The 22,774-nt window shown below is 41.9% G+C and overlaps 1 protein-coding gene across 1 annotated transcript in view; it reads right to left on the minus strand.

The window, feature by feature from the left end:
* LOC104508510 (potassium voltage-gated channel subfamily H member 5) overlaps positions 1–9,923 on the minus strand; it is a 46,740-nt gene extending 36,817 nt beyond the window's left edge. The window contains exons 1-2 of the mRNA XM_010150164.1: positions 9,808–9,923; positions 3,039–3,145 (exon numbers count right to left, since the gene is read on the minus strand). Coding sequence (XP_010148466.1) covers positions 3,039–3,145; positions 9,808–9,830 — 130 coding nt within the window. The 5' untranslated portion in view covers positions 9,831–9,923. The remainder of the gene's footprint in view (positions 1–3,038; positions 3,146–9,807) is intronic.
* Between the last annotated feature and the right edge of the window lie 12,851 nt (positions 9,924–22,774).

Here is a 22,774-nt window from a genome sequence, read left to right on the forward strand (position 1 = left end):
CTCCAAAGCCATTATGCCGATTACTTGATTATTTCAATTCCCAGTTGCTAACCAAAGATAAAAGACTTTTCATAACTCCTAAAACAGAGGGCTGCAGTTCTCTGGAGTAATACTGTACTTGCACTTATGTCTGCCAACTCGCTGGCACCCTGTGAAAAGCTCTGAAAATAAGTGGGGAAAATAACCTGTACAACAGCACTGATAAAATCAAAGACAGAGGCAAGGTGGCTACTGCTGTAGGAGCAGCCATGTGGGCAAAAGCAGGCCAAGAGGTTTCCTGAGTATTACCATATATGTATCTACATATATACACACTTAACTCGGTTGCTGAATAGCTTGGTGGGTAGAGCTGAGAACTATATATGAGGGAATGCAGTAAAGTAGAAGAAAGTTATAGCAAACTTTCAGGTCCGAAGCTGAAACTTGCTAGCTGGGCTAAAATGCCAAGAGGCTTTGTGAAGTCAGCAGTCATATGGATGCTGCCAGAGAACATCAGTACTCAAAGATCATCTCTGTGCCAAAGGAAAGCAGAATGGGAAAGCAACCTGAAAATTTCAACATCTCCCTCTGCCAAAAGCATAAAGGAATGGGTGAGAAGGAAAAGGTTGTGTTACATAAAAAATCCACGCACCTCTGGACCTACAGTTTGAAAATGTGGGCGGGAGAGTGCTCCGAGAGCCCTGCAAGCTCCACACAGGAGAGAGGCAATAGGCAGGATCTCTGCAGGTGATAAACACAAGCCCTTCCAGAGTAACTGTCTACATTTTGCAGCAGTATATTCATATATATGAATATGCAGAAGTATATTAATTCATACCAACAGACACTATTCCTTATTTATCTGCTCCAATATACAGACTGAAGGACAAGGAGGCAGTTTCTTGAAGAACCTTCTTCTGTAAGGCTCAGAATATGACAAATGAAAGCAAACCCCGGGCAAGCCAGATGCTGACCTAGACCCAAAAGGTGAGCCTATTAGTGTTAGCAAGAGGTTGAAGTTCTGGGCTTTGGGTGGTGGAGAAGGAAGCTGGCAATAGATCTTATGGATGGGAACTGACTCAAGCCTGAAATGAAATGTGAGGACTTTTCCATAAAGTCCTTCTGTAATCTTGCATAATTTATGGGAAGTGTAGACCTGGAGATCCGGGCAAAGGTGAAGATTTTATTAACGCAACTGCAGCTCAATAAATCTCTGCAGCATCATCAAGCTCCAGCAGGCAATCCACAACCCAAGGCAAAAAGCAACTGGCTTGTTACAGAAGAGTCACCAAGAGAAGGCTTTCCTCTTTTTAGACTTAAATAAAATAGAAAGAAATTTAGTTCAGGACATCCAGAGCTAGAGCAGAAGCTCCCAGTCCATTTAGTAAGAGAAATCAGTGTAGGGGAGAGCCCTGGGTCTCTTGGATCCTCTTTGGAAATCACAAAGACACAGGGTATGGCAGTGCTGGACCCCACTACCTGCAAAGATACCTAACAAGTCCTTCTCGAGAAATTCCCCTAATGTGAGGGGACCAAGCCCTTCTTGAGAAATTCCCCTAATGTGAGGGGACATGCAGGTGATCTGCACAGGAAAGAGGCAGAGAAGTAGAAAATCTAGAGGACAGACACATCCATATGACTGAAAAGAGGTCATTTGGAGGTCTCTCCTGAGCACCTGCAGAAACAGCTGGACTTCAGAGCTGCTCTTGCTTCTCTTCTTAATTAAAGAGATGGTTAAAATGCTTTGAAGCAGGCAGAACTGCAGAAAACTAAAGACATTTCCTACTGTTTAAGTGCACATACAGGAAGATTTGGTCTAAAAAGGGAAAGCAGAAATAAAGCATAAAGCGTGCTTGTTTGTTTTAAGAAGATGAGGTATCCAGGATGCTCTCTTCAATGTCATGAAAGGTTTATGTAAATTTGCAGTGAAATGGGGTAGTCAGGCACAGTTAGCTCTTTCCCGAGGCACACTGTTACCTTCCCTCAGCCACGACATGCAGAAGCAACCTCCAGCCTCACCCCAGAAAGTTATTCCATGCCAGCACCAAAGTCCACCCAGGGAAGAATGGGGCCTCAGCTACTGGGCTCCAGGCAGCTGAATCAGGGGAACATCTCCCTGATCCCACTGGAGCTGCATCCTGTAGTGGGCAAGAAAAGCCACACTGAAGAAAACGCCTCCATCAAGACGTTTGTTTGTGTTTGAACTGGCCTCTGATCCAGTCAGCTAGGCTCAGTCTGCTCAGTGTAGAGAGACCAGCTTTTCTGGAGCCCGTGTAATCTGACAGTTACAGCTTTCTACCTTGGGAACAGCAGAAATTTCAACCACCAGCCCTGGAGAGATGTTGACACAGCACAAGCCCAGCGTAAGACCACACAACAGTGGGGATTTTACTTAGCATGTGCTGTAATGTTGATAAGCCAGAAGTCTTAACCTTCATACGTGGCAGGACAGAAAATGTGACTGGAGTGACTCATGGTTAACACAAACTGAAGAAAATCTTCCCTGCTTCTGGCAACCTACTGAAAACCCAGTGCCACCAAGAGGAAGGGACTTAGGTCCTACATCTCATTAGGTTACAAAATTCCCTGGTTTTCTAATTAACCCCTGGGTTATGCACCAACTGTAGTCTTAACTAGAGTTCATACGAGTTGGTTTACACACGCCAGAGGGACTGCTGGGAGCACTCACAGCAACCAGGGTTTGGGTTCTCACTTATGGAGACATGAGGGTGTTTCCTGAGGGATGTGAGGGAACCTCGTTCAGGATTTCTTTTCACTTAAGCCAGTCAGTTTCCCTTCAGGGAAACAATCGTCAAAACTAAACATATTTTGGAAAGAAGGAGTCAGACTAGAGACAGCAGGCAACAACTATTCTTGGCAATCTGAACACTCGTCCTGGAAAGAGCTCTTTTCTTGAGCTGTGGCAACCAAAATAAGCATTTCTTCTCCAAATCTTGCCCCAAATTTACCCATATGTCAAAATGAAAATTTATTTTGGTCTATTATATACTTTAAATATACATTATCTCTCCCAACACCATACACAAATATATACGTACTGTTTTTCTTGTAGAGAAGAATTTCAAAGCAGTTTGACTCATAGTTGTCGAAAGTCTGTCTGACTTTTTCAATGGTCTTCTTGTCTGTCAGTTCACCATACATAAAACTAAAAAAGAAAAAATGTTTCTCTATTTTTTCCTAGACAAGCAACAACTTTGTTACAGTCACTTTAAACCACAGAAGAATTGGAGATGCTATTAACTGTCATTTACCAAAGTTTAATTATGATTTACACATCATTTAAATATTTAGAGTGTCACAAGGAAACCTACAATAGTGAGTAACCATGACCACCTTTTTACTGTGAATGACAGGAAATAAATTCAGTGCAATGTTTCATTAAGTGCTTTTCTGAGCATATCTTTAAGGATGCATGGCTAGAAAAAGAGCTGATAGCCTATGAAACCACTATTGCCATGGCTGCAGGCCATGAGAATATTGCTGTCAAAACAGAGAAAACCAAACAAAACCTCCAAAACCTCCCAGATTTTGTTCCATCCTCTTGAAAAAGCTTCTGGAGGAGGAATGGAAGCTACAACAGTTAAAAGTTGTTAGCTGAATCGATGACTACAAATCTAATCTTGTCTGGGACAATAAGATAATTGGAATCCTTTTACTAAATACTGATTACAAAAGGAGGGAGGATTTAACCAATAAGAAGTGACGACTGTAATTCTCTGGAAATTCAGCACAGAAAGCAAGTGTATGAGCTACCTCAGTGCAGCAGGTCTGAACTACTACCAAACATAACCAAATTCATCTTCATTTTCTTTATTGTATATTTCATATCTTTAGTACTTCAGTGAAAATAGGGAAAACATTAAAATGCTTTTGGAGATTCATCCCTCTCCAGACTGAGAAGATAAAAATGTAATTTTAACTCTGCTATTTCTTGCCACTTGACTATCTCGTCTTTGCATTCTTTTCCAGGTCAGACTTTCAGCTGGTGTAAGCAAACCCAACCCCCTGACCTTACTTTTGAAAACCTTTGTAAGGAAACAGCCAGGCTTTTATTGTCATTCTTCCCTGGATTAAAAATAAGTGACAACCACTCTGTGCAAATTCCCAATTACAGAACTGAAGGAATGTGTAACATGGGATAAAATCTTTCAGAGACTTGGATGAATATACTTTAATTGATCAGACTTTTTTTCCCCTTCCCCATTTTCTTTGTTCACAAACAGCTTGAGCTTCAGCTGAAACCTACAACAGACAACCCTGAGAATATGAAAGAGAAAAGAAAAGCTATCAGTGCCTCTGTGGTTTCAATGCAGCTTCACTTTTATTGATCAACAGACCTCCAAAGGTTCAATAAACATTTATTTTATGCCTACTGTTCTGAAAGAAACAATAAAACAGCATCGTGGTTAGTGACTCGGCAAGCATTAAAATACTCAATGAAGGCCAGACCACGAATCTTTTCTGTACGCAGCCAATCAAGGGAGGTAACGGGGCTGCTCCCAAAATAAGGGGCTGCTCCCAGAATAAGGGGCTGCTCCGCATGGGTGATGGGAGGCAGATGCAGGGCATCAGAGTAACTACAACATCTGTATGTCACTACAGATGCTTCTTCACCAGTAACACAGGGAGAGCTATTGATAAATGACATGTCGTGACGGTTACCTTTGGGACAGCAGTGTAGTGGAGACTCCACTACGGCAGCTGATGGTCAGGAAATGGTTTCACCAGGGCTCAAGCTTTCATTAAAGTACTGCTTACCATTAACATACACGGCTGTCTATAGGAAATGCAAAATACAGCCTACTGCTCGTTTTCAAATGACCAGCCCTTCCTTCCTAAGTTCAGCTGATAGCCTTTTGTACATTTATACATGAGACGACAACAAAAATAGTTTAATTTTATTTTTTGTTTAATCTATGTCTTTTTTAATGCACTGATGAGGTAAAGCAGATTGCTCTCCTGTCTGCAAGACAAAATAAGAGCTGGGAGCTTCACAGCCTGCTGTGCAACTGAATTCTTTTTTTGTTTGTTTTCTTGAGGTTTAAAACAATGTTTCTCTTAGTCCTGAAGGAAAAAAATAACAATTATTTGTTACAGTGCTTGACTTTACATGGCTTATAATACAGAAAGTCATCATTAATTAGTGGTGAAATGACAAATTGTACTTGGCATTCTGAATGGTGGATGATATCAGTTAGCACTGCTGAATACAATCTATCAACTTTATGTTTTAAATTAAAGGCATCTTATTATTTCAGTAAACCTGTAATAAACAATCTTACATTATTTTCACATATAAAGAGACATTGTAAATGCTTATGGAATAATAAATACATTTTTCAGAACACAATCTTTAACTGCACTGAAAAAACCTCAAAGCCACTCACTGTGTAAGTTATATAAGATCTTTGCTTATCACAGGTTTAATTTAATTTAGTCTGTTCTATTTTGTACACATGGAGGGACTCCTACTTCTCCAGTCAATCACTCTGTCTTTTTCTGCCTCATGTTTTTTGGTATTTAGTGCCTGTCGAGTGCCTTCAGTGCAAACTGTACAAGGCATAAATACCAAAACCACCTGGCTACTGGGAATCTTGGTACCTAGAAAATAGACTTATCAAAGAGAAACAAGACTTACTGAAATGCTCAGAGAACGGCACAATCTTCAATAATTTCCCCATCTCTGAAACACACCATTTGTCATTTAAGATGCCTGGGCTCCCACCTCCCTTTGAAAGCACCCCTTGGCACAGAAAAGCCCTATCTGAAGCTTTGGTTTGTGCTCTCCTGTCCTTTGTCAGGATCCAGAGCAGCTGCATCAGAACAGCTCCAGGTCTGCAGTACATGCCAGGGCAGTGTTTACCAGCTGTTTGTAAGGAATTATCCAGGATAGAGGACAGGTGAAGCACAGAAGGTATATGATCCTGCATCCAATTTATAACTCTCATCCAAAAGCATTGGATGAAAAGGCATCAATTACAAGGGACAAACATAAACCCAGAAGGAATGGCAAATACAGGTACACATCAATGGTTTCAAAACTTTGCAAGCTAAAGAGCAGGCACCATTTCTAAGGAGAAACAGCACAGGTCTCTGGATCCCACTGGCATGCTCAGCAAGGTTCCTTTACACAGCTTGGGCCATGCCTTCTCACATACACAAAAATCAGGTCACGGAGGTGATAACCCAGTATCAAATATAACTTTTTCCAAGTTCAGCACACTGTACCCACCATGCAAAATCCCATTTCATTGAACACAGTGGGAATTTTGCCATTAGCTTCACTGGAGCCAAGATTTCACTCACAGACTTCTTTTAAACTTGCTTGTAATGGCAGTAAATCAAAACAACGGAGAGCAGAGATGCTGACCGGAGCACTGCAAGTGTTTCGGTGGAAACGCTAACTGTAAACAACCACTTCAGCAAGGAGATCCAATTCCATCCACCCTGTACAGCTGGTAGCCAACATACAAACTGGACCTAAGAGCAGGTTTCCTCTTCAAAAACCAAACCAGCAACCAGCTACTCTCAGCCAGGCACGAGGCTCTCGGGTGCAAGGGAGGGTTAGCTAAGCAAAGCCTGGAACAAATGCCAAGTGTAAAATGCCAGGGTGGGTCTACTAACCAGCCACTCAAAGGCTGCTCTTCTGAAGGCTTGATGAGACTATGGACCTTAAATAATAAACAGCAGTATCAGAAAACACTGATATTCCTTGCAACATTAAACTGGGTTTTAATGTTTTATAACTGTTTACTCTTTCTCGAAGACATGCATTGTCATGACTGTGGGCAGCTGGGCATGAAACAAGTGGTTTTCCTGCATGCTGATTGAGCCATTGGTGCACCTCCAGGCAGGGTTTTTTGCATGATCAACTGAAGATTAGAGGTGTCACAATTGCAGATAACCTGCTCTTTGCGAACTGTCAGCTCATTTTCATTTGGCACAGCAGTGCTTCACAAGCACGCAGGTTCTTCCACCTAAAGATCCTGTGCATTTCACCACTCTCTTATACCAATTATTTTATATATCAGCCACAGCTACACATGGAAATTTGCGTGCCATGTGCACCCAGAAAGAACACACACTGATTCTCATCACACAATATTCACATAGCCTGACCCCTATGTACGCTGTGCCCTTCACACAGTGCCCATGAAACTAAGGTGACTGGCACATGTACTGAAGTATTTAAATGATCTTCCTGCCAACGGGCAAATTATTACTGATTAAAAAAATGACAGAAGTGCAAAATAAAAGGGATGACCAGCTTGTCACAGGACTAACTCATTGCCTGAGCTGGAACAAAAATCACTTGCAGTCCAGTGCCTTCTGTTTATCCACCCCTCCCTGTGATCAGTACCAGCCCAAACCACCTGAGACTGAATATCATCATGACATATAAGTAGCACCAGTGTAGGGTGTGGGGTGGGACAGACAGAAAGAGGATATAAGTGAATACTCCCTGGACTACCCAGAAGAAAAGCACAAGTGAAAGCTGATCTGAAGGCACTATACCTTATAGGCAGAGGCAAACAGACCAAATATTGAAAAATATGCAAATTGCCCTTTATCACACTCATGATCAGTAACAACAACTCGAATCAGAGGCTAGATTTACATTGTTTGTACCAATGGGGTTTTTTTGGTTGGATTTTTGGCCATAAAAAGCTGTAAAAAATGACCTTTCCAAAACCTGCACTAAAGGTGTGGCACCATAGCACTCTTATCCCAGAGCACTTACCTTAGAACAGTACAGCAAATATTACATATAAAGCAATTTTTATGTATAATGTAACATAATCTGGGTATAACATAGCAAATCAGGACCGAGAGCCTGAATCAGAAAATAATATAAATAAATGTGCCCCCTCCCCAAAAGTGTTCAAGGCCAGGCTGGATGAGGCTTTGAGCAACCTGGTCTAGTGGAAGGTGTCCCTGTCCATGGCAGGGGGGTTGGAACTGGATGATCTTTAAGGTGCCTTCCAATCCAAACGACTCCATGATTCTATGATTCTATATCATAAAACCTCCAATGACATTCTACTGAGTAAGCTTAAGCAGGTACCATTGGCCTTCAAGACTATTTTCCATTCCATACAGCTGCACAGCTCTTCATTAGAAAGCAGCTCCAAAAACATTGTTCTGGAAGGCATGTCAGACCACGCTGAAAACCTCTCCAGCTCTGCTTTATCCTGCAATGACTGGGATGTCTCCTAAGAAGCAGGAACAGTGACACTGCATATAACTTCACCAGGTAAGACCCAAAAATGAAGAAGTACTAGCCATGCTTCAAGTGTAGAGAAGCCTCCATCCTCCAGAGATGGAAATATAGAATGAAGATTAAAAGAAAAAAAGAAAACAAAAAACCACAACCAAACAAACAAAAAAACCCCCTTTGCTACCAATTCTATTTTCCACAATACTTCCTCTTGAATTTGCATCTCTATGATTCACCTGTATGATCTAATCGAACGTGGTCAAAACAGGATTCTTACAAATGGTAACTAGAGCTCATCACATTCACAAAAAGCACTCGGATGGAATACACCTATTGGTCTCATCAGTATTTGAGGCACAGAGGAATCATTGTCAGAGAAGTATCACTAAAATTCCACTTCCTCAATATTTTCCTACAATCCCATTCTATATTTGTAATTGTTTTAATATGCACAGACTATAAAAGTGCTGTTTCACAGTGGACGTATACAGTTCAATATACAGGATAGCAGAGAGCAAAGGGGAAAGCACGCGTGTATATCCGGGACAGCTGTGACAAGGCTGTTTCTTTCAACCCCACTGAGTATATTGACTGTTGCTACTGTGTGAATGAATATGTCATTTCAGCGGCACGTGCCCATCTCTCCTTCATTGCCCATTAAAGAGCACCTGGCTGAACAGAGCAACCCTGGACCTCCAAGGCTCCCTCCCCTTCCTGGCAGACGAGAGCAGCAACCACACCTCAGCGTGTGTTGCTTTTTGGAGTAAGCGATGACTGACATCTGAGCACAGGCTCACCGCCCGCCCTGCTCCCACCAGCTGATGCATCAGCTGATGATCACTGTCTGGCAGCACCCACCTCCCAAAAGTCATCGCAGCAGATATGCAGCCCCCTCCTACCAGTACCCTGGAGTTGGTTGTTCCCTGAACGCATAAAGGGAAAACCTACACAAATTGGTATCTCAGCCATTCCTTATTGTCTCTGTCCCTTGTTTATTTTGCTCGCACACACACACATGCACAGGCTTTAGGGATTTAGTCTTTCCCCAAAGCATCTCCTTTTAAAGGATGCAGCAGACAAGGCGCAGATGCATGTCTAACTCTAAATCACAGCTGCCTGCTCCTGAAAGACCACCAACAAAAGGAAAAAGCCATAAAGCTGCAATGCTTAGAGTAAATATATCACTCTGTTGTGATTAAAGATGCAGTTTGCACATTACTGTGCTCTGTGTGTGTAATAACCGGGATCAACATGGGCTACAGAATAGCCCACCAACTCCCAGCATCATAATAGAAGAATTAACAAAAATCTAATAAAAGAAACCTTTGAGATGTATTACCTAAAAATCCACTTCCTTCATTGGATCATTAGCTAGAGCACATTCATACTGATACTAGCTACAATAAATGTCAGTCCTTTACCATGTCCTGGATAAATTACTGGTTTCATTCACTTAAAGCCTGTTTCAATACTTTAATTTCTGAAAAACAATGGTTTTCTTACATCAATCCTTTTTCTGAAACCTCATTGTTCTTTCCAGCAGATTATAATTTAGAAGTGCATCGAGTGGCAACGAACAGTCAGCATACCTGCAAGTGCTACTCTTCTGCATGACGTCAGCTCGATGATATCCAGAGAGTTTACAAAAACCGTCATTACTATAAACTACGGGCCAGTCCACAATCTGGGCATTTCCCAACAGAAAACTGGATTCTGAAAAGAAAAAGAGAGAATGTGCTATTGTAAGTGGCCAAGTACATTTAAATCTTCCGTGTGTTATACAGCAGGTGCAGAGTTATTCGCAATGGTAAATTCTATTGTGACATTTCAAAGGGAATTGAAATTAAAATGGGCATTGGAAAAGTAATTATGATGAAACAGAGTCACTCCTTGTAACATAAGTAGCTTCTTGCACCCCAAAATACTGATATAAGCACCAATGCTTTCACAATTAAGAAAGGATTAATTTATTCACAACATCTGCACAAGGTATCACGTTTGATTTTCATTCTATGTGTATCTTGAAATCAACCTTAAATTAACTTGCAAACTGAGTTTCAAATGCTGAACTGCATGTGTGCCCAACGCTGATGATGATGCTCTTGCTTAAGACAAGTAAATTTTCCCTCTTGGCAAGTCTCAGTCTGTTTTGCAGGACACAGCCAGCACCCCTGGGATGAGGGTCAGAGAGCTCCAGGAGCTGCTGGGGAGGGGCGAGACGTACCCACCACACCTCATGACACACCACGAGGCGCATCATGTGGATATTAAGTGACCCACATGGAAATACAGCATGATCAGGGAACTGATGAGTGCCAAAGGGACTTACACGTTGAAAGAGTGCAAAGCAGGTATTGAATTTCAGTGGCGGTCTATTAAAAATGCAAATAGGTGGGTTTGGCTAATCCTAGTAACATGCATCCGTTGCTGTAAATACAAAACATGGGCAGGAGTGTACTGCTAGGAGGCTGAACTCAGGTTTAAATATTGCTTCCATCATCTGTTATTTCAGTCAGTGCCTACAGTTTATACGCACGGACTGGCACCAACAAATTACGAGTTAGTCCTAAAATAGTTTTATTCACTAGTTTGGAAAGATTCTTCCGTCCTTGCTTTTAGCAAAGCATTTCCAAAGAAGGAAATACTCATCGTGCTTAAACACAAATGATGTGGGATTTGATGTTCATCGACACTGCAAACATTCCTTATTTTGTTTCAGAAATAATATTCTCACTTAGAAGAGGTTCTCAAATTGTAGTCTGTGTTGATCTTAGTAAAAATAAAGAATACTATTTGTTTTCAATTACATTTTGACTGCAGGTATGGAACTAAACGGTCCCATTCACTGATTCTAAAAAGCTATTAAAATACAAATATTAACAGTCACTGCTGTATAAAAATTATAAGAAACGTTTCTTTCAGCAGTTCTTGTGGGGAAAAAAAAAAAAAGGCAATTTGCACATATTTTCCTCCTAATAGCCAAAGAATGGTTACGCCAATTACTTACAGGCATATTCTTAGGTGCACACATTCATTTTCACATAAAAGGGACACGGGGTTTGCATGAGTTACACACGCCCTTTTCAGATTTTTTATAGCTGTGACTGGATTGTACGTAATGCAAACATTCTGTTGAACAGGGGAAGTGTACTGAAAAAAATAATATTTCTTTCTTTTTCTTTATAAGCATGAATTTTAAATAAAAACCAAACTGAGATTATTTGATTTCCTATAGAAAAGCAGATTAAAAAAATATTTAAAAGCCAACCACAGTGAGAAAGAGTTTAGATTTTGTGAAATTTAACACTTTTAAGCGCAAAGAATTTGTTTGAATCTATCGCAAATATTCTTAAGCCTAAATGCCAACTTTAAAAATTTGCTTTCCTACCCAAAGGCAGATGCCCTCACTACAAACACCATGAGACACAGAGTAAAGCCGTATTACATAAGTCTCCCCGTTTTTCTGCATCCCTTTCTGCACCAAGGACTCAACCCTACTTTCCTCAGCGGAGCGCAGACACTAACATATGGAAGACCTGACCCTGCTGGGCTCCCCCCACAGCAGACACCCTACCACCATCACACCCCAGCAGCTGGAGAGGTTGGGGGTGTAAAAGCAATTCTTAATTTCCCACCCCACAGGGAAACAACCAATATTACAAGTCCTCTGGTTAGATCTGGAGAGAGATTTCTTTGTAGGATTTTCTTTCACCATATCGAGATACAGTAGGCACAACCTGGGCGATGAGAGACTGTAAGATCAAACTCGCTCGTGGATGCTGTGCACATCTGGGTGCTCCCCAGATGACCAAAGCCCAGAAGCAGATAACCCTGCTTCAAAGCCTCCCTGTCCAACAGACATAATCTTGATTGGGTATTCCCACCATGTAGGTGTTTGAGAACACAGAGCACACAGCAGAAGATAGTGTTGCAGCCAGCAGCTGACATACAGCATTTAATGGTTGCCTTCTATGGATTTTATGCTTCTTTACAGCCGAGAGTCTCAAAATACTTGATAAGGCATTCACTAAACTGGTCAAATCTACCAGAAACTTTTGGAAGGAACAAAAAAAAAGCCAAACTATTGATACTTTAATAAATAAATAAATAAAAATAGGGAAAAAAACCACTAGAAGCATCTTGATGGATACTAGCATTTTTAAGGTTAGGTCATACATACAGTATATGTACTAGAAACTTGACTGGATATTAGAATATGGATTTTTTTTCCCCCATGAATTTTCCTATACTTATCTGACTTTTTTTTTTTACCCTCATGTCCTAAGCAAATAAGGCTTATTTATCCATGCTCAGCACATGAATAGCTATGTGTGTGTCCTCTTCCAAATGAATAAAAATCTTGAATCAATGTTTTCATCTTGCTAGAGACCAATGAATCTAACTATGGGCACCAAGCCATAGGAATCCATGTTTCATTAATGCTGTTGCTCAATGAGCAGCTTGATAAAATTCAGCTAAGAATAGGTCTGACCCTTGGGATTCATTGCACACCCAAGTCTCAGCATCCATGCCTACCCTACAGATTTAACTTTACATCAGCCAGTCCATACCCAGCTGTGTACATATCCCAACTGGGTGCTGGATGACACAACACTTTGAGACAACCTTTTTCTTGGCCATAATCTCTTAAAATTGCAGAGTGCAAAGGGACACTGAGGAGTTTTTGCTTTGAGTTCTCTGCTGTGACTCCTGTATTCTCTAACATGTCCATATTTTGAAGCCTAACCTTGGTCAACACCAGAGACTCCTTAGTAAAGAACACAATGTTAGAGTTTCCCAGAGTTTTGTGCAGTTGGAAAAGAGACTTCTTTATATCACATCATCATCACTAACCACTCATGAAAGTCCATTTCTGCAGCTACCTTCCCTGAGGCTGGGTCCTAACAGCCAGTCCTGGACTAAATCTATCTGCATGCCTGACTTCTGTATTTCTACACCTCAGATACAGTTTCCTCCCTAAGAAAGGTCAATCACAGCTGAGCTTTGGGTTAAGATTTCCATCAGTCTGCAAGATTTCCATGAGCCCTGTGATGCCATATACCAAGGACTGCCCACCTTCTGGGCAGTCCTTGCCTTCTGCAAGACAGACCCAGGCTCAGACTCCCTTCATGGGAGAGGCAAGCTCTCCTTGCCTGCACTAGTCTTCAATAGATAAGACTTCTTCAGAAGAAAAAGTGTCAACAAAAGGTGTGCAAATTGCAAGGTGATGAGCATAGCAAGGTCACCAGGACTGGAATCTCCACAGCTATCTTCCTGTTGGGTTCAATACACAAGACCTGTGCTCTGCAAGCTAGTTTTTTTAAGAATATAATACACGGGAGGTATTCTCAAGAATAAGTATTTCTTAGAAGAGTTTAGCTACTAATAACTGGACAACACCAAATTCAGTGACTATGCCTACACCAGAACACTTGAATTTATCCAGTTTAAGTACACCACAACTTCACTGAAAGAACAGTATCACAACAGGGATTGTCAAGCATAGCCAAAGTTATGGATGGCAAATAAATACAGCTTGCATTTTGCAGTAAGACACTGGTGACTAAAACTTGTACAGTATCTGTGCTGTGACCCAGAAAGTCTTCTCCCTCCATGTATGGCAGCATCCAATCTCACAACTGGTCTGCTAGACACTGACAATTGCTGAAAGCAGGACACTAAATGGAACAGACCAATGGTCTGATCCAGTACCTGAAACTCTGCAACTGTGAGCCTGATTACCATGTGGTGACATCTCACACTCTGAAAGCATTAACATGCAGCTAACTTCAAAATTTGCATGAAGATTATCCTGAAATTTCTGATAATCTATTCATCCTTGCTTGGATTTCTGAGATGGACCGAAATGCATTTCCACTTCCCATTTCTTTAGAGATAAAAGTCAATTTTTATTATTTCTAAGCTTGTCTTCATGTTGTTGCCTCCACCAATCACCTTCTCCATGAATCCCCCTTTCTGATATATTGTAGAGAGCCCAAATCACAAATCTGTAGGTTAAGTTCTTCGACTAGACACATCTAAACAGTGTCTGTCTATAAGAGCGGGGAAGCAGGGCTCAGCCAGCAGACTCGCCTGTCTCAAAGTTGCTAGATTCCTCTTAGGAAGTCAGCAGGCTTTTTATTAGCTAATACAACTCTCCTATTTACAATGTTTAATACTGATGGCAAGGAATTGGGGTATTAGAGGCTTACAGTTAGCAAAATTTCACGTTGGAAAACACAATTGAGGAAAACAATTGTTAAAGTCACTGTATTTGCTGTTGCTGCGCTTCTATTTTGTAAAAAAGGCTCTTTTGTATAAAGGAAGCCTGTGCTATAGAGCAGCAAGCCTTTAATCTTACTCTTTCTTGCAGTAGCTAATATTCAACACATCGCTGAGCCTTGTTTTGTTAAAAAAAAAAAGACCACAGTGTGCAAGCAATTTTTTTTTTTAACCAACAAAATGCCCACAGCAGTGTAAAATTCATGTTATGTAATCACAGGAGAGCAAGAACAGCTAAACCATTCCAGGAGATATGCTTAGCCAAGTGAGAAACGTCTCCAATCATCTTTTCTCAAGAATGCTTGGGTACCACTTGTAACCAAAATTGTTTAAATCACCATTTCAGAATTTCACCTCATCCCAAAAAAGCAGGCAACTAATCTTTGTAGAAAAAGTCACTATTGAAAAGATATTTTTTTAAAAATTAAGCAGTAGCAGAAATCAAGTAATAATAAGTATTATCATATTAAAAAGAAGCAGCATTTCCACCTAGGAATAAACTCCTAACTCAAGCAACTTTACACAGAGCTGTCCTTCAGAATTACCACCCTTCCACTGCAGAGCACATGCAGCCTGGACCTGACAGGGTCTGTGAAATGTCTGGGATTTGCCTTTTTTGCTAATGCTGTCTTATAAAAGCCCTAAACCAGCTGAAGGGCTTTCAGCTGACTCACGTTATAACTGCCCAGTGTCAGCATATTGCTGCAATCTTGTTTAGACCATCTTGGAAAACTCACGGGGCTCCTCGTGTGTTTGCTGGGAAGGGGGTTCCTAAAAAATGTTCTTATTTTTTATTTTCTGAGCAAGTCTTGGCCCTGATAACACATATTTCTACTGCTGTTGTTTACAGTGACTTCAGCCACATGCTCAAGCCGTACTGCATCCCCACGGAATACAGCAGAAAACCCTAAACTCTTTGTAGGGCACTGCCCTCCAAAATCAGCCTCAATGGGCACCCACATCCCTCCAGCTCTAGGGTCAGCTGCAGACAAACCGCTGTGCTCGAAGCAGCAACCTCCACCAGCATTTTGTATTCCTTACTGTAAAACCACACTGCTGTTTTCTAAACAAAGCTATTATTTCCCCAGTGTCTTTAAAGCATGCAAAACATCAGTGTCATCCAATTTATCCAGCACATTAAGCGTTGCTTGCCTGAAAAAAAAAAAAAAACCCACTCTCAAAGGACTAACTCTTTACGTCACCTTTCTGTGCCAGTGTTGTTTTTATTTAATACTCACATTATGAAAATGCAAAGAGGGCAAAACCCAGAGCAAGATGCCACCATACCGACTATGCTAAAATCATCTATTTCCTGCCCCAAATAAGTGCTCCTCAAATAAAACAAAGATAAATAATCCAGCATTGGCTGAAATATTAAATCCACGTGTAAGTCACTCAGCTGGGAACACAGCAGCTTTCAGCAATTTAGCAAGCAAGCTCAAGAAGAAAGATTAGAGTCTGCCTGGAATTTACCTCATGAAAACTTAAAAAAAAAAGAGCTGTAATCATTCTGAAGGTGAAAGCCCACAAACATCACGGTGTCCTGCCTCTATTGTGGCACAACATCTTTCACACCAGGAAGAGTTTTGAGCCAGTAAGGACAAAAGAGCATCCCTATGAGTTGTCTGCAGAATGGCATTTCATACAGTTCTGTTCACCATTTCTTCTCCCGTCATTCATTTCTCCTAGAATTAAACTAATCCTCACCTATCCCAGCTATCATCTAAATGGCATCGCTGAATTTGTTCTCCATTAAAATTATGTAGAACACAACGTAGATGTAGTGAGACTAAATTTAAACTGGAGCACACGGTCGCTCTCACTCAAGGCACGCAGGCACCCTCGGGGAGCAACAAAAAAATCAGATTTCTAGCTTTATGCAAACAAAAGTGCTTGCTTCCCGCTTCCAGATGGGAAAAGTGTGGTAACAGTAGTTGTTCAGATACCGGGGGTCCTCTTGCAAATACTCAGCCTGAAGCTAGTCCAGGCTGCAGTTTCACCAAGCTGGCTTTATCTCAAAAAACCTGTTTTGGCAGACAATTGTCTGCCTCTCCTGTGCTCCCCCCTTTGTGCAAGTAGCTGAAGCAAAACTCTCAACAGGACAGAACCCAGCCCAGTACAGAGGTGCTGCTTCAGGTGAGCTTCCTAAGGGGCTATTCACAACCCAGCAGTCGGACCAATCCCACTGCCAGGATTGGGTCCGGGCTAGCAGGGTTATCCAGGGCTTGGCATTCAAAACAGCCGGTCACTGAATATGCTGATTAAACAAAGTATCAGACTTTTTTTCTGAAAAACAGGTCATTAGAGCACTAACTCCAAAATCTTCTTCTATTACTCAATTTTATCAAACCAGAAAATACTATTCCCTTTGCTGTCCAGAAAAATAACTTAAAATCCTGGTTAACCACCAAACAGCACCCTGTTAAACAGGCTAATTAAATGTATTTCCACAGATCACTTAACTTTCTGACATTATTCTTTGGCTGTATACTCCTTCCAACAGCAATAAAAAAAAGGATTTTTTTTTTTAAAATCAATAATTTCATTTTTCTCTTCTCTCTCTGATTTAAACGTTAAGCTGGGAACGCAACAACACTTGCAGTGACCTCTTGTGGCAAGCGCTCCGCAGAGCTCAACCTCCCCCCAGCCCCGAAGAGAACAGCTCCTCTCCCACCAGCCATCCCCCTGCCAGCGATACACGCAGAAAGAAATATTTAGGAAGAGAAGACCCACAATTTACAAAGCAGCTGATCAGACCTCAAGGAAGTCCAGCTGTTCCTTTAGGTGACAATACAGCATTATTGCATTTCTAAATGAATGCAATGGTGTAGACCTGCCATAATCAGGGTTTCTTTAAAAAAATGAAGACATACAAAATTTAGACCACGTGAATCTTCCCCTATTTCAGCAGCAGTCAGATATGCTTAATATCTCTGCATTCAGCAAACCAACTTGAAAAGGAAAGTGGGGTGCTGACAATTGAGAACTCCTCACAAATGTCATCTTGTAACGCTTCTTAGTGTAAAAATCCACTTGGTGGTGATTTACGTATCAGCCGACCCCCTGCAGTCACAGAAATTGCAAAAGGAACCCTGTGCCTTCAAATGCCAAAGCCCTAATGACGTAAGAGCTTGCTCATCCCTTCAGTAACTTCTCTGTAGTCAACTGAACCGGAGGATGGAAACTTCTGCCCCACAGTTTATAGTGTCTTTATGTAGAGATGTAGGGAACTGCTGAGGTCCAGATCTTTTTTTTTTTTTTTTTGAGGATCCCCAATAGCAGATATATCATAAACTTGAAGTAACTTACTTTAAAGAACTTCCTCTCTGCCCTGTATGTAACAATTTTGATCTGACGAAGACGCAGCTTGTTTCAATTTAGGGGAGAGAAGCCTACATGTACCACCTCAAATAGTACGTTCAGTTTGGGGCCCCTCACTCCAAGAAAGACACTGAGGGGCTGGAGCATGTCCAGAGAAGGGAACGGAGCTGGGGAAGGGTCTGGAGCACAGTTCCTGTGAGGAGCAGCTGAGGGAGCTGGAGGTGTTCACCCTGGAGAAGGCTGAGGGGAGACCTGATCGCTCCCTACAGCTCCCTGAAAGGAGGGTGAAGAGAGGTGGGGGTTGGTCTCTTCTCCCAAGGGACAGGTGATAGGACAAGAGGAAATGGCCTCAAGTTGTGCCAGGGGAGGTTTAGACTGAATATTGGGAAAAACTTCTTTACTGAAAGAGTGGTCAGGCATTGGAAGGGGCTGCCCAGGGAGGTGGTAGAGTCACCATCCGTGGAAGTATTTAAAAGACATGTAGATGTGGTGCTGCTTGGGGACATGGTTTAGAGTAGACTTGGCAGTGATGAGTTAACAGTTGGAATTTATGGTGGAAAAGATCATCGATTCTATTCTACGTCCCATGAGAACATTTTGTCACCCTGCCTGTAAGACATCAGGTATACCATATGGGCTATTACGAAGGACAGTAGAGACAACAGACACTTTTTTAATCTCTAATACCAGTGTGATAAAAATGAAAATGTGTCTTAGCACTATGGAGGTGACACTGATTTCCCTCCCCCTTCCTGAGTAACCTGCCTTGACAACAGTCACTTGTAAACAGGACTCATCCTTTTTTCCCATCAAAGTCCCAGGAATGCAGCAGGGCATAAAGCTCTGTCTGAAGGAACTGCTTTGTAGGAATGTGGCACAAAGCTGGAAAAGGCCAGAAATTAAATGCTAGCTTCATTAAAGTTCACGGTAGAATTTCCATGTAAGACTCACAGAGCCAAGATTTCAGCCCCAGTGTCAAAATACATTTGTAAAAGACCTGAAAGACCCATTTTCCCGAGAAAGTGTCTAAGAGTTACTGCAAAAGAAACAATAACCAATAATGACGACTTTATTCATATAGATAAGACTATATATAGTCTTTCACTAAATTAAGCCCCTCTTCCAGACCGTTAGTACTCTTTATTGCACACTGCCACACAGCCCCAGAGTTAACCTTTTCCCAAACTCATTCTCTAACATAAAAGCAAATTGCGACATTAAAACAAGCTTAATGCTTTTGCTGCTACAATATGCAGAGGGTGAAGATGGACAGGCAAGACACACACGTTTTTCTACCCCTGTGTGCGTGGCTCAACTTGCCCGATTGCTCTGCACGTTGGCCAGGTTCACGAAGCCCAGCCCTGCTCTGGTGACTTGCCCAATTCTGTAGCCACCGCATTTCCGCGATGCTGAGCCGAGGTCAGTATCAGTAGCAGCTCTGAATGCACTGAAGAAGCAACCAATGATGTAAGTAATAACGGGCACAGATTGCTGAGAACATCTTAGCAAAGAACACTGCCCTAAGGAAGGCCTTTATTAAAAGTGCAAAACACTAATGGCAGTAAAAGGTAGTCCCCTTAATGTGATTTAACCCAGTGCTCTCACAAAACACACTTCTTTCGGCTCAGCAAAACACTTGGCGTTGTTAAGATCCAGGACACAGTCAAGGCTGTGGTGAGATCATATCAATCTTTGTGGACCTTTATTCAATGTATTTTCACTATGCTTTGAAAAAAAAAAAAAAAAAAGAGCAAAAAAGATGTGGAGAGTGCACTGAGATTACCCTGAAGACAAGTCGCGAGTCCTGACGGCTTGTCCCTTTTTACCAACCACAGCAGTTGGTCTAACGACAGACCCCGCTTCTCCTCGCAGACTTTATCTCTCCTCGAGTGAAGCTCAGCTGTGGTGTGGGCAAAGAACCCACAAAGCAGCTCAGAGGTCACCATCCACCACCAAATTCTTTGGGAAGCCCCTGCAACCAGCTACTGTCTGAAAAGCAAAATCTGCCCCTGTTCTATGGCACTTCACAAGCTCCAAGGTGTAGAGTCGCCTCCGAAAGTGAGATTCTCCAGGCAAGGGGACACCATCGGACACCACACCCCCCTCCCCTCCATGGCTTTGGCAGTTGCTCCATTCTTCCCAAACACACTGGCTGGGAGAGGAATGTCCAGCAGGACAGCCCAGAAATCCCCACTCCATATGGAGAGCGGAAAAACCACAGCCACACCATTCCTTTCTGCTCAGGTCTTTGATGCTTTGCTCATGACTGACTCATCATGAGTGATTCTCCCACATTTTTAACCTGATTAGTAGCCAAAGCTGGGGTGAAAAGGAAAGGTTCACAACATTCCTAAACAGAAAACGCATAAATAATGCTGAAAATTTAATGTGTGATTGCTTTTAACACCAGGTTGGCCACCACACTAAGTCTGCACACTGTGTTCCTACTATGCTAGTTCTCACTTTCCACATTTTAAAATTATTGTAATTTTGCCTATAAATTTTATTTAGATCCATCTCTAGCAACTCTGAGTAATTTGTCTCCACCTAGATTTGAGTTTGAAACCATTGCTTCCATTTCACCTGAAGAAAAGCCTATCTGCAGAAATACCTGTCTAATTTTTCCAGCTGTACGTGTTGCCTAATAGAAGACATTACCTCTATCTACAAACCTTCTCCTGCTTGTTAAGAGAAGATTTATGGTCAAGAAGTGCAACAGGATTGCGTTAAGTGTGAGAAATCTCCAAAGAAAGTGTTCTTTAACCAGGAAAAGTAATAAAAGGGCTTTTTTAAGAGGATGCTGAAGATGTATTTTAAAAAAACAATTATTAGTCTTTCCTTCATCCCATTCCTCAACTTATCAATGAAAAATCTCTTAGAAACTGTTGGATCCAAGTATAAAAACAAACCCAGCACACAGCGCATCATGTTTTTGCTTTCTGCCAAACACTGGCAGTAGATACTTGAACCAGATTTGCTCTACTGGATATCATTAAGTTTGGATTAAACAGTGCTGAATCCAATGAAAATTACTATTTCTATAAAGGACAAATAAGGTTATGTCCTGGATGACAAAAATAAGAACTAAATCATGTTTCAGGGCACAACACGGACCACTTCCATGGGTTAAAAACAAATTCCCAATCCAGTTTTTGCTTTGTTGTCCAATGGGGCAGATTTGCCTGTCTAGCATCATCCCCAGGCATCATCAGTGGCAGAGGAGAAGCAGAATGAATGCCCAGATCAGCATTACTTATGCTTCTAAATCAGACCAGGTTAAAAACTGGGAGGTGATACATGCTTTTAAAGTATAATGTTTGAAAGCCTTCTGAGCTTTTCCAGTTTTTGACATCTCAAAGCTTTACTGGGCTTTCACCAGGGAGGACATGTGATTTAATTAGAGCATGATACAAAAGCATGGCAATCCCAAACCGTGTTCCCAGCTCTGCCACTGACTTGCTGCATGACCTTGGGAAAACAACTGTGATGCCCCGAGACCCCATTTATGCCACAATTCAAAGAACAGGATGAGAATGCCTCTCTGTGTCCTCTTCCACAAGCAGCTGTGAAGTGTAATTAAATTCCACCCAGCATTTTGAAATTATCAGAGGGAAAGTGCTATATAAATCCCTATTAATTAAGCTTGCATTTAATATTCTGGTAAATAAATACACTATCGTGGGAAACTAGCTCTTAGTGATTGTGCAGCTACAGGGCTTGACAGAGAGTCAGCTGCCGACCACACAACTGACACAGGCAATATGAGAGGGAGGAAGCCCCCAAAAAAACAGTTGATAGTTTAATACAAGGCTTGCATTTTAACATACAACATTTTAGAACAAATTCTAGGTCCTCAACCCACTCCTGCTGCTGTGGAAGGGAATGAAACTCTAATTCACTATCTGCCATCAAAATCAACTCTGAGCTGTCACACCAAACCATGTTAGTACAAATGTGAGGTAAATCCAGAACTAGGCAATAGAAAGGTGGACAGGAACACTTTTCAGCATGATTTCACACCACATCAGTGTCTTGATTAATACTACGTGTGGCAACTCTTCTCAATGCTCTGCTCTGCCCACCTTTCCCATTCTCATCTCCAGGTGCTGGCACAGCAGTGCTCTGATATGGCAGGGTTGCCCTAAACTTGGGCTGTCCAAGGAGATACCTTTTATCAGACACAAAGTCGAGGTCTCCTCGTTTGTGCAAACACTCACATGGCTCAGTAGTTATGTGACAGTGCAAAGACGACGTAAAAAAAGGAATGTAACTAGCACAAGACTTGCCTAAAGCAGCATCTACATTAACACACCTAGAGAGACGGTTGTCTGTAGCCACGTCGTAACTTTAATGGAGCTGTATACAGTACTCTTGATCAGTGCTTTGCACTGGATGAGAGGGTAGAATTTAATCCAGCAGCAAGGAATAATTTGACGGCCATGCCGTCCTGAACCAGTCCTGTAAATATTCACCTAACAGAGGAGCCCTTAATGAGCAACTGCAGACAGTTCTTTACATATTTGCTCAGCCACAAATCGAACAAATCACAGTCACTCACTCATCCTCTTTCTCGGTACCTCTGCCACAGACTTTCAAGTGTCACAGAATTACAAAGACTTTGAAACCCTGAATGAAAACGGCTGCAAGCCTGATTATTAAAGCAGAGGGGGGAAAACGACCCAACAAACAGAGAGAATATTAGAAATGTAAATATTGACTACTCATTTTCAGAAGCGGCTCACAAAAAGAAAAAAAAAAGGCAAGCTACAAATTCATAGTACCGATAACGACGTAGGAAGCAAGGAGGGAGCAGAGGAAAAGGACCGCGGAGGGCAGGCTCCCGCGGGGCACAGCAGCCCCTCACCCCGGGCAGACCCCATTCCTTGAAGGCGCCGCTTTGGCACAGACGAGGCAGCGGGGCAGCGGGCGCGGCGGCTCCGCGCCCCGAGGAGC

This window comes from Eurypyga helias, unplaced genomic scaffold (genome assembly GCF_000690775.1).
Source record: "Eurypyga helias isolate BGI_N326 unplaced genomic scaffold, ASM69077v1 scaffold12674, whole genome shotgun sequence".
NCBI lineage: Eukaryota > Metazoa > Chordata > Aves > Eurypygiformes > Eurypygidae > Eurypyga > Eurypyga helias.